Below are 12,498 nucleotides of genomic sequence, written 5' to 3'. Positions count from 1 at the left end.
CTCATACCCAAACAATTCCAGGTCAAGATTATATGCCCAGTCAAATATAAGAAAATTTACTTACACAGCTCTAAAATAAAATATGCTGTACTATTGAAAACTGGGTTAATCTAGAGTTGAGTAAAGGGTACTTTGCTGCTTTTCCAAAGCATAAGCATTCAAAGTCTGTACTTGTATTCTAATAGTGACCTTGCAACTTACTTCAAGACACATCTGGCTATAGCCCTGTAGGATCTCTGTGCTCCCTTGAAAAAGAATATGCCTATTACAAATACAGTTTTTTTCCTAGCCTGACAGATATCCATGAGTGCTATCCCAATCTGGAGAGCTCTGCCCGATTCACCTCCTCCCATCAATTCAATGACAGTTTCAGCACTTGCTAGATAGGGAAACCCAACAAAACGGTCTGGTACTGTCACAATTGAAGTTCTTGCTCTTTGTGCAGCCTTCATGGTCTTAGGATGACTGTTTTAATGCCAAAAATTGGTATTGGGAGATTTCTGAATCACAGTCTTTCTCAGCAGGAACTCTGAGGAACTAATAATTATTTTAATAAATAAACACTTAAACCAAAAAATCCATTTTGAGTGACATAATATCTGCCTCTTTGAAAATATTCAAGCTACTTTAAATATTTATAATCATCATTTGGATGATTACACCTGTCGTTGCCCTCCTTGTATCTTAATAATTTTGTCTTGCTTTTTGATATCTATATTTTTCAATTGTCTTTCTTCTGCATTTTGTGAAAGACTATGCAATTGGACATGACTGATCATGGAGGTTTCAGGTACAGTCGACGTTTCGGGCCGAGACCCTTCGCCAGTCCTGACGAAGGGTCTCGGCCCGAAACGTTGACTGTACCTCTTCCTAGAGCTGCTGACTGGCCTGCTGCATTCACCAGCAACTTTGATGTGTGTTGCTTGAATTTCCAGCATCTGCAGAATTCCTCGTGTTTATGGAGATTTCAGTTTTTTTTGGTCTTTATCTCTGAAATTTAGAGATTTTACTTCTTTTTATACCACTTAAAGTTGTCTTCAAAACCTAGTATGTCTTCAGCAGATTACAGCAGTCCACTCCTCAGAGTAGTTCATAACCCGAACAGTTCACATAGGAAATATGTCCTTTAGCCAAGTCCCCAAATTGTAGAAGATGCCTGCAGCTCCACAATAGCCATGAAATCCATCTCACTGGTCTCCTAAATGCTTGTTCATATGTATGGGCTGTACATGTTGGGTGCTTGTAAGACATATATTGGTTGTAGCTGCTACACTTTTGAATTGCATGCTGATGATAACTATATATTACACCCGCCTATATTCTAATCTTTTATTGCCCCTCCTTCCTAAAAAAAACTGCAGAGAGCAAGAAGTTGAGAATGCAAAACTGGCATCCAAAAAGTTCGAAGAACAAATTGAAATTTTGAAAAAACAGTTCCAACGTGAGAGAGAGATTGCAAGAAAAGCCAGTCAGAAAGAAATAATAGAAGTAAGATAAATACCATTCTATCTTTCCTAAAACAAATAAATCTAAAGATAATGGACTTTAATAATTTATGTAAGTGCATAAAGTCTTCAAAAAGAAAGCAATAGTAATAAGGTACTTCTCTCTTTATAACAATTATATCTAAAATTGTTGGATTCAAAACTTACAGAGGAAAATAGTGCTCATGTTCAAGTAACAAATCAATTACACGGCTGTGGGTAAGTTTGAGTTATACCATAAGCTGGACTTTAAGAGGAAATTCAAAAGTATGTACTGTAAATATATATTGCTTAATTGTGTTTGTAGTTCCAATTTTTACAAAATGAGATGGCTTTTGAAAATCACTAAGTAGTTGGTCTTCAGAAAGTAAGATTCCGTGACTGTCTTGCTGAGGTTGAGAATCCTTTAGAACAGGGATCCTCAACCTTTTTTGCATTGCGGACCGGTTTAATATTGACAATATTCTTGCGGACTGGCCGACCCTGGTGGATGGGGGGGGGCAGGTAGGGTTGCCAACGGACAAGAATAGCAGTCAAATACGTTGTGTTTACCCCGATAAAGACTACAATGACCATGAAGCCTTGCGCGGGCACCGGTACGCATGTGTGTCGTGACCTGCCGATTTTCTTTCCCCTGCAAATCCTTTTTCGCGATTCTGTTCGGTGGGTGGGGGGGGGTGTTAATCACGACTGGAATATAGGTGGTAAGTGGCTAATACATTCAATTTCGTTTCTAAAAGGGTTTATCTAACGAATTTAATATTAATCACACAGCGCGTATTTTCCTTGCATGAATATAGTGATAAGTCAATTATCAGGGGGGCTTGAAGTAAGTGTAGAGGTGGCAGAAGCAGGTTCGATATTATCATTTGAAGAAAAATTGTACAGGTATATGGACAGGAAAGGAATGGAGGGTTATGGGCTGTGTGCAGGTCGGTGGGACTAGGTGAGAGTAGCGTTCGGCACGGACTGGAAGGGCAGAGATGGCCTCTTTCCGTGCTGTAATTGTTATATGGTTATATAAGTAAGTCAATAGCATCATAACATTTTAAGTAACGTTTGGATATTAAACACACAGCGCATATTTTCCCTATATGAACATATAAAATCAGTGCAACACACCAATATCGCTGAATCAGTGGGAGCCGTGGGCTTGTTTCCCCGCACAACACGGTCCTATCAAGGGGTGATGGGAGACAGCGATACTCGACAGGGGTTCCTTATGTCCAGTCTATTCCGCAATTTAGTTTTCCTTGCATTCATTGCAGAAAACTCCGCTTCGCAGAAAAATGTTGGAAATGGAAGCAACGTTTTCAGTGCTTTCGTGGCTATCTCAGGATATTTAGCCTTGACTTTGATCCAGAATGCCGACAGAGATGTTATGTCAAACGTACTTTTCAGCCTGCCATCATTTGCAAGCTCAAGGAGTTGATCTCTTTCCCACGCTGACATGGATGAGGCGCGGGTAATGACCTCGCATGCGTAATGGCTCAACAGTGGCCGTGACCGGGAATGAGGAAAGGTCCAGCTGACTCCTATTGCCAAATCATATTGTTTCCTTGCGGCCCGGTAGCACATGCTTTGCAGTCCGGTACCGGTCCACGGCCCGGTGGTTGGAGACTGCTGCTTTAGAATCTCAGTCAGAAGCTCAAAATGAATAAAATCTACTCCAATTAAGCTAAATACAAGCATAAATTATTAAATGTTTGAAAAAGAATGAGACAAAAAGTTTAGGAAAGGGATAAGAATTAAACTTCAAGCACCATGGAGACAAAATTGAAAAAGGTGGTGAATACAGGACCGGAGATATAATATTTGAATGCATGCGATATAGGAAATACGGTAGGTGATCTTGTAGCATAATTAGAAATTGGGAGGTATGACTTGCGGACATGTGGCCGAAAGAAGATCACAGCTGAAAGCTTATCAACCAAGGATGCACATCGTATTGAAAGGACAGACAGGTGGGCAAAGGGGTTAGAGACATAGAAAAATGCAACATAGAAACATGCCTTTCCGTCCATCTAGTCTTTGCAGAACCATTTAAAACCACTTACTCCCTTCAACCTGCACCCAGGCCTTAGCCCTCCATACCCAACCATCTATGTACCTATCCAAACTTCTCTGAAATGTTGAAATTGACCTTGCTTGCATCACTGCGATGGCAGCTCGTTCCACACTTTAATAACCCTCTGAGCGATGAAGTTACCCTTGTGTTCCCCTTAAATTTTTCACCTTTCACTGTTAACTCATGACCTCTCGTTGTAGTCCCACCCAACCTCAGTGGAAAAAGCCTGCTTGCATTTGCCCTACCTATGTTCCTCATAATTTTGTATACCTCTGTCAAAACTCCCTTGAATCTTCTGCATTCCAAGGAGTAAAGTCCTAACCTATTAAATCTTTCCTGATAACTCTGGTCCTCCAGTCCCAGCAAAATCCTTGTAAATTTTCTCTGTACTCTTTCAATCTTATTTACATCTTTCCTGCAGGTAGATGCCCAAAACTGGACACAATACTTCAAATTAGACCTCACCAACATCTTATAAAACTTCAACATATCATTCCATCTCCTGTACTCAATACTTTGATTTATGAAGGCCAGTGTACCAAAAGCTTTTTTTTACAACCTTATTTACCTGTGATGCCACTTTCAGTGAATTATGGACTTGTATTCACAGATTCCTTTGTTGTACCGCACTCTTCAGTGGTCTACCGCTCACTGTGTAAGACCTACCCTGGCTGATCCTGCCGAAGAGCAACCCCTTGCACTTGACTGCATTAACTTCCATCTGCCATTTTTCTAGCTGGTCCAGATCCCACTGCAAGCTCTGATAGTCTTCCTTGTTGTCCACTACACCCAATCTCAGTGTCACTTCAAATTTGCTGATCCAGTTAGCCACATTATCATCCAGATCATTGATACAGATGACAAACAACAATGGACTCAGCATGGATCCTTGCAGCGCTCCACTAATCTCAGACCCCCAGTTAGAGAGGCAACCATCTACCTCCACTCTGGCTTCTCCCACAAAGCCAATGTCTAATCCAATATACTACCTCATCTTGAATGCGAGCGACTGAACCTTCTTGACCAACCTCCCATCTGGGACCTTGTCAAGTGCCTTGCTAAAGTTGACGTTGACAACATCCATTGCCTTACCTTCATCAACTTTCTTGATAACTTCCTTGAAAAGCTCTATAGGATTGGTTAGACATGACTACCGTGCACAGAGCCATGCTGACTATCCAAATACTCATATATCCTGTCCCTTAGTGTACTTTCTAGTAACATTTCCACAACTGATGTCAGGCTCACCAGCCTAAAATTTCCTGTTTTTTTTTTTAGAGTCTTTCTTAAACAACAATCCTACAATCCGCCAATCCTCCGGTACTTCACCTGCCGCTAAAGATGATTTAAAGATCTTTGCTAGAGCCCCTGCAACTTTTGCACTTGCCTCCCACAGGGTCTGAGGGTACACCTTTTCAGGTCCTGGGGATTTACCCACCCTAATTTGCCTCAAGACAGAAAACACCTCCTCCTCTGTAGTAAGTATAGGGTCCTTGACCTCTCTGTGGCTTTGCCTCACTTTTATAGAATCTGTGCCTGTGTCCAGAGTAAATACAAATGCAACAAAAACATTTAAGATCTCCCCCATTTCTTTTGGCTCCATGCATAGGTTTCCATTCTAATCTTCCAGGGGACCAGTTTTGTCCCTTATAATCTTTTTGCTCTTAACATATCTGTAGAATCGCTTAGGATTCTCCTTCACCTTGTCTGCTAGGGCAACCTCATGTCTTCTTTTAGCCTTCCTGATTTCTTTCTTAAGTGTTCTCTTGCATTTCATAGACTCCATAAGTACCTCATTTGTTCCTACCTTTTTATATCTGCTATGCACCTCCTTATTTTTCTTAACCAAGGCCTCAAATATCTTTTGAAAACCTGTTACCTTTACCTTTTATTCTGACAGGCACAGATAAGCTTTGTACTCTCAAAATTTCACTTTTGAAGGTCTCCCATTTACCAAGTACCCCTTTGTCAGAAAACAGCCTGTCCCAATCCACATTTGCCATACTTCTCTGACGCCATCGAAACTGGCCTTTCTCCAATTTAGAATCTCAACCTATCTTTTTCCATATTTACTTTTAAGCTAATGGCATTATGATCACTAGATGCAGAGTGTTCCCCTGCAAAAATTTCTGTCACCTGCCCTGTATCATTCCCAAATGGGTGATCAAGTATCGCACCCTCTCTCATTGAGACTTCCAAGTACTGATTAAGAAAACTTTCCTGAACACATTTGACAAGCTCTATCCCATCTAGTTCTTTTACAGTATGGGAGTCCCAGTCACTATTTGGAAAAATAAAATCACCTGCTATAGCAACCTTATGTTTCTTGCAGTAGTTTGTGATCTCTCTACAAATTTGTTCCTCTAAATTCTGCAGACTGTTGGGTGGTGTCTAATATCAGCCTACTAAACATGGTCATACCTTTCTTATTTCTCAGTAGCATCCATTGAGCCTCACTTGACAAGTTCTCCCATCTGGCCTGATGGGGCACTGCCATGACATTTTCCTTGACCAGTAAACCCACCCTTCCCCCTTTAATCCTTCCCACTCTGTCACATGTAAAACAGTGGAACACCGAAATATTGAGCTGCCAGTCCTGCTCTTCTTGCAACCATGTCTAACTAATGGCTACAGTATCACAATTCCATGTGTTTATCTATGCCCTGAGCTCATCTGCCTTTCTGACAATACTTCTTGCATTGAAATCTACACAGCCCAGGACAATAGTTGCACCATGCTCAACCTTTTAATCCCCAACTTTGTCTGAGGTCTTAACAGCATTTGTTTCCACAACCTCTCCACTATCTGTTCTGGAACTCTGATTGCCATCCCTGTGAAACTCTAGTTTAACACCCCCCTCCCATTCCCACCCCCCTGCAGCACTAGTAAATCTTCCCACTAAGATATTAGTTGTCCCCCTCCAGTTCAAGTGCAAACCATCTCCTCTGTACCGGTCCAACCTTCCCTAGAAGAGAGCCCAATAATCCAAAAATCTAATACCCTCCCTATTACACCTAAATCCTTGGACATGAGTTAAACTTATGAACTTCCTATTTCTAGCCTCATTAGCACGTGGCACGAGTAGCAATCCTGAGATCACAGCCCTGGAGTTCCTACCCTTTAATTCAGCACCTGATTTCCTGATCTCACTTTGCAGGACCTCGTCACTCTTCCTACCTATGTCATTGGTACCTACATGGACCATGACCTCTGGCTGCTCACCCTTCCACTTAAAAATGCTGAGAACTCCATCCAAGATACCTCAGACATGGGAGACAACATACTGTTTGGGAATCTTGTTCTCATCCACAGAATCTCCTTCTTGTTCCCCTAACTAATGAATCCCCAATTACCACAGCTCGCTTCTTCTCCAACCCTCTTCCCTTTTGAGTCACAAACCAGACTCAGTGCCAGAGACCTGGCAGTGTCCAAAGTGGTATACTTGTTGTTGAGGGAGATGGCCACAGATGGCCACAAGGAAGTCATCCACACATAAAATCAAAAGAAAAGGAATGCAGGATAGCTCAATGTAATGGGAAGCTAGAGAATTGGTAGCTTTTGGAAACCAACAGAAAGTAACTAAAAAGCAATAAGGAGAGAAAAGATGGAATATGAAGGTAATCAAGCCAATAATATATAAAGAAGATACTAAAACTACTTTTTTCATATATAGAAAAAGTGAAAGAGAGGCAAGAGTGGACATAAGATCACCAAAAATGATGTCGGAGATGTAGTTATGGGTAACAATGAAACGACAAATGAACTGAGCAAGATAACTGTCCTCATAGAAGTTTATAAAATCATGAAAGAAATGGATAAAGTGGACCGTCATTGTTTTTCCCCAAAGGTTGGGGAGCCCTTACTGGAGGGCACATACAAGATAAGAGGGGAGAGATTTAAAAGATACCTGAGAAATAACTTCTTTATTCAGAGGGTAGTGAGTACCTGGAATGAGCTGCCAGAGGAAATGGTTGAAGTGGGTACAATTGCAACATTTAAGAGGTACATGGAGATCAGGGGCTTGGAGAGTTATGGGTTGAATGCAGGAAACTGGGACGAGGATGCTGTGGTGGGCTTGTACCAGTTCGGCAGAAGGGTCTGATTCTGTGGTATATTATTACTTTATGACTACATGAGACCACATTGTGATCACCGTGTCCATTTCACTAAATTGGGTTAAGAGCTGGTGGCTTTCTTACACATTATCTAAGTCATTCATAAATATGCTGGATTAATAGCAGCATTAAAACATCATCAGTTATAACTCTTTTCAGATCCTCAAAATGCTCGACGAAGGTTATGACCCACCATCTGCATATAATTCTGAAATACATATACCCTTATTAAAATTTCAAATGGATATTTGATTAAAACACTACATTGATTGGCCTAATTTCAAACAATAACGAGGTGGCCTACAGGGAAGAAGTTATCTCTCTGACACAGTGGTGTCAAGAAAACAGCCTCTCCCTCAATGTCGCAAAAACAAAGATGCTGGTTGTGCAGCACAGGAGGAATGGAGATGGGCTAACCTCTATTGACATTAATGGATCTGGGGTTGAGAGGGTAAACAGCTTTAAGTTTCTTGGCATCCACATCACCTAGGACCCCATGTGGTCTGTACACACCTGTGTGGTGAAAAAGGCACAACAGCACCCCTTTCACCTTAGACGGTTGAGGAAGTTTGGTGTGGGCCCCCAAATCTTGAGAACTTTCTTCAGGCGCATGATTGAGAGCATCCTGACTGGCTGTATTACTGCCTGGTATGGCAACTGTACCACCCTTAATCACAGGATTCTGCAGAGAGTAGTGCGGCCAGCCCAGTGCATCTGTAGTTGTGAACTTCCCATGATTCTGGACATTTACAAAGACAGGTGTGAGAAAAGGGCCCAAAGGATCATTGGGGGACCCAAGTCACACCAACTACAATCTATTCCAGCTGCTACCATCTGGGAAACAGTACCACAGCATAAAAGCCAGGACCAACAAGCTCCGGGACACCTTTTTCCTTCAGACCATCAGACTGATTAACTCATGCTGATTTGAGTGTAATTCTATGTTACATTGACTGTTCTATTTATTATAAATTACTATGATTGTACATTTAGATGGAGACGTAACATAAAGATTTTTACTCCATGTATTAGAAGGATGTAAAAAAATAAAGTCAATTCAATGATATGTGTAGTTCCAGTGGAACTTGAAGGAGCTCATGTTATTCTGCATACCTATGTGATTCACATTAACTTGGAAATATTTTTTAACTTCAGCTGAGAAAAGCCCTTGATGAAACCATATCCAAATCTGCAGAACTGTCACGAGCTAATAGAGAATTGCGATTGAAAGTTACTGAATCTGAGAAGAACTTAAAATGTTTGAAGGCAAAGATCAAAGATCAAAAAACACAGCTGAAACACAATCTGGAGACCAAAAAAGCTGCTGCTCAAAATACAGAAAGAATCAAGGTATCTATCATAATATTTTGTACCTATGTGTAAGCTTACTGAAAAAGATAAGGTATTCAAATTTGGGCTCACTCTAAAATACTCATGTTTCTAACAGTAAAGATACTGGTTTCATAAACCTATGTTTCTATAATCTGAAACCTATAACATTTTTAACGCATTCGCTTTTCAGAATTTGTAGTTGTTGGCAAGGTTGCAGTTAAATTTTAGTTAGTTTTTAGGTTTTTCTTTAGGTTCATAGGGATGGTTTTGGGTACAGAGAGGGGAGTTAGAGGTCAGGCCCTGTATCGATACCGAAGATCGAAGCGCTTAAGGCCAGTCAGAGGTCCGGATCAAGGGGACAAAGGGTGACCTGAAGTCTGGATTGAGGGGCGAAGGCCAGCCGGAGGTCTAGTCAAAGTCTGATGGCTGGAGTATGAGTCTGCAAATCTCTGCAATTCTGCTGGGGAAGTTGGAGTCGAATGTCTGAATCCATGAGTCCGCTGGAGGCCAAAGATGGCCTCTGCTGAGGTTAGAGGACTGCATATGTGTGTGGATAGGTGGGTGGGATGAAGGGAGGAATGAGCTTGTTTTGTTGTTGTTGCTTGGTATGTTGTGCTCTGTATTGTTCTAATGAGCGTTGTGCACATTCTATGTTGGCGCCGGAATGTGTGGCAACATTTGTGAGCTGCCCCCATGAGATCCTTGGGTGTGATGATTGTTAACACAAATAACACATTTCACTCTGTTTTGATATACATGCGATGAATAAATTTAAATCTTTACTACCTTTGCCTCATTGCCCTCGAGAAGCTTGTGCTGAACCCTCTTGAATAACTGCAAATCTTTTCATGAAGTTCTCACACTGCTGTTGAAAGTTCCTCTCCCCTTCTTACAACATCTTCCCATGCAACCACAAGAAATGCAACACTTTTCCCATTACCCCTTCTCACCATCCAGTTACCCTTTCTCACAAGCATGTCTTGATTGAAACAGGTTTTAGTACATAGGGGCTAAAAGTTCAGTGTGAACGTGGTGCATTCTGTACGATATCACTCTATGTCTTCATGAAGCATTATTGTTCTGTATAATTTAGTACATTTAATTTGGTGATTATACTGCTACATAATTACATATTACACAAGTCTCAAGGAAAATACACTTTTCTGTTCAAGCAACACACACAAAATGCTGTAGGAACTCGGCAGGTCAGAGAGCATCTATGGAAAAGAGTAAACAGTTGACATTTCGGGCTGAGACCCTTCATCAGGACTGGAAAAAAAGATGAAAAGTTAGAGCAAGATGGTGGCAGGAGGGAAGGAAGAAGTACGTGGTGGTAGGTGATAGGTGAAATTGGGAGGAGGGGTTGTAAAGTGAAGAGCTGGGAAGTTGATAGGTGAAAGAGATAAAGGGGTGGAGGAGGGGGAATCTTATAAGAAGGGGTAGAAGAATGTTGAAATGGAAATGGGAAGTAGAATTGAAGTGGGTGGCCATTGGGAGACACTGCTTTTTCTGGCAGAAGGAGCGTAGGGGTTTGGTGAAGCAGTCTCCCAATCTATGATGGGTCTCACTGGTATACAGGTGGCCACACGGGGAGCCCTGGGTACAATAGATAACCCCAACAGACCCCCAGGTGAAGTGTCGCCTCACCTGGAAGGACTGTTTGGGGCCCTGAATTTGAACTTGTCTGTTCGAATTGTTTTCCCAAGCTTCAGATCCCCAGGGAGAGAGAGGGAAGCATAGTGAGAAAATTTGAGAAAGAAATTGAAATCTTGGGGCCTTGAAGAAAAAGTCATTCAAGTTGGATGGCAGAGTCTAAGAGCAGTGAGCACAAGACTGAGACAGGGGAAGATGCCAAGAATCAAACTGAAGCTGACATAGATCAGGCTGGAGATCATGGTGTGATATATGCTTTCTGGAAGTGAGTTGAGGGTGACAACAAGTGAAGAATGGTGGACCTCAGGGAGAGCTATCCTAATGGGTTAGTATTTACCTACAGTACCTGCCTGAGTGGGTTCTCAGTTGAACTCTGTGGCCAGGGATTTTCCTTTAAGTAATAGTGAAGGAAGTTGTGGTCGCGCTGATACGCAACGAGTGAAAGTAACACACTGAGTTGAGCAGGGTCTGGTTGAACTGTTTACTGTTTAAATCCGTGCGCGCTTAAGTACCCGCTCCCAGCATCCCCCACTCTTTGCGGGGCAGATGTGATGTCGGCTTCCGGGCCAAGGTCTGCCCTGCACTCAGAGCCCTCTTGGTTGCTGCTGGCTGCAGACTTGCCCGCGACTGCTGGAGCCAGTTCGCTTGCCGCGTGGGCGAGCCGCCACATGCCCCCCCCACCCCAGAACCGGCGCTAGGAGGTGCAGAGTCCACACCCTGCACACTGTCAGTTCTTTTAGGTGGCCGGCCTCGTCGTCATGGAGATGACACCACAACCGGGCGTTCAAGGTCTAGATGCACCGGTTTGAGATGGTCAATGGTAAAAGTCTCTTCACGACCACCGATGTCAAGAACGCAGGTCGTCCAATTATGGCGCACCACCTTGTAGGGTCCTTCGTATGGTTGCTGCAGGGGTGGTCTGTACACACCTCGGCGATCGAAAAGATACTTGCTTTGTTGTAGGTCCTTGGGCATGAAAGAGGGTGTTGTTCCGTGTTGGGATGTCGGGACTGGGGTATGCGTTCCAAACCGCTCCCGGAGTTCAGTTAGGACCGCCATAGGTGTGTCCTCCTGGCCACGGGGTGCTGGCACAAACTCACGGGAACTGTGAGCAGGGCACCGTAAACAAGTTTGGCCGATGATGTGGCCAGGTCCTCCTTGGGTGCCGTGCGGATGCCAAGCAGCACCCAGGGGAGTTCATCAACCCAGTCTGGCCCTCGGAGGCATGCCATCAGGGCTGACTTCAAGTGCCTGTGGAAACGTTCCAACAGGCTGTTGGACTGTGGGTGGTAAGCAGTCGTTCGGTGGAGCTGGGTTCCGAGGAGTTGTGTCAGTGCAGACCACAAAGCCGATGTGAACTACACACCCCTCTCTGAAGTGACGTGGGCTGGGAGTCCGAACCGTGCCACCCAGGTGGTAATCAGGGCTCTGGCACATGCCTCCGTGGCCGTGTCAGCGAGTGGGACAGCTTCCGGCCACCTCGTGAACCTGTCCACCATGGTGAACAGGTATCTCGCTCCTCTCGAAACCGGCAGTGGGCCGACGATGTCCACGTAGACATGTTCAAACCTCCTATGTGTCGGCTGGAAGGGTTGCAGTGGGGCTCTCACGTGCCTCTGGATTTTGGAGGTTTGACAGTGCATGCATGTCCTGGCCCAGTGCCCGACCTGCTTGCGTAGGCTGTGCCACACAAACCTGTCTGTGATCAGCCGGATGGTCGCCTGGATGGAAGGATGTGCTAAACCGTGCAAGGCTTTGAAAACATGGCGCCTCCAAGCGGTCAGGACAATGGGCCGAGGTTGCCCGGTGGACACATTGCAAAGGAGCTCATTACCTTCGGGCCCAG

At 43.5% G+C, this 12,498-nt stretch overlaps 1 protein-coding gene across 4 annotated transcripts in view; it reads left to right on the top strand.

Annotated features, from left to right (window-relative positions):
- Nucleotides 1-12,498, top strand: part of LOC140196334 (coiled-coil domain-containing protein 150-like) — a 136,517-nt gene that overhangs the window by 90,792 nt on the left and 33,227 nt on the right. For all 4 annotated transcript variants that reach the window (XM_072255349.1, XM_072255353.1, XM_072255350.1 and 1 more), the window contains 2 exons: nt 1,362-1,488; nt 8,823-9,017. In XM_072255349.1, coding sequence (XP_072111450.1) covers nt 1,362-1,488; nt 8,823-9,017 — 322 coding nt within the window. The remainder of the gene's footprint in view (nt 1-1,361; nt 1,489-8,822; nt 9,018-12,498) is intronic.

The sequence above is a fragment of the Mobula birostris genome, chromosome 4, assembly GCF_030028105.1.
Source record: "Mobula birostris isolate sMobBir1 chromosome 4, sMobBir1.hap1, whole genome shotgun sequence".
In the NCBI taxonomy this organism is placed as follows: Eukaryota; Metazoa; Chordata; class Chondrichthyes; order Myliobatiformes; family Myliobatidae; genus Mobula; species Mobula birostris.
This window is presented reverse-complemented; position numbering and strand designations above follow the sequence as displayed.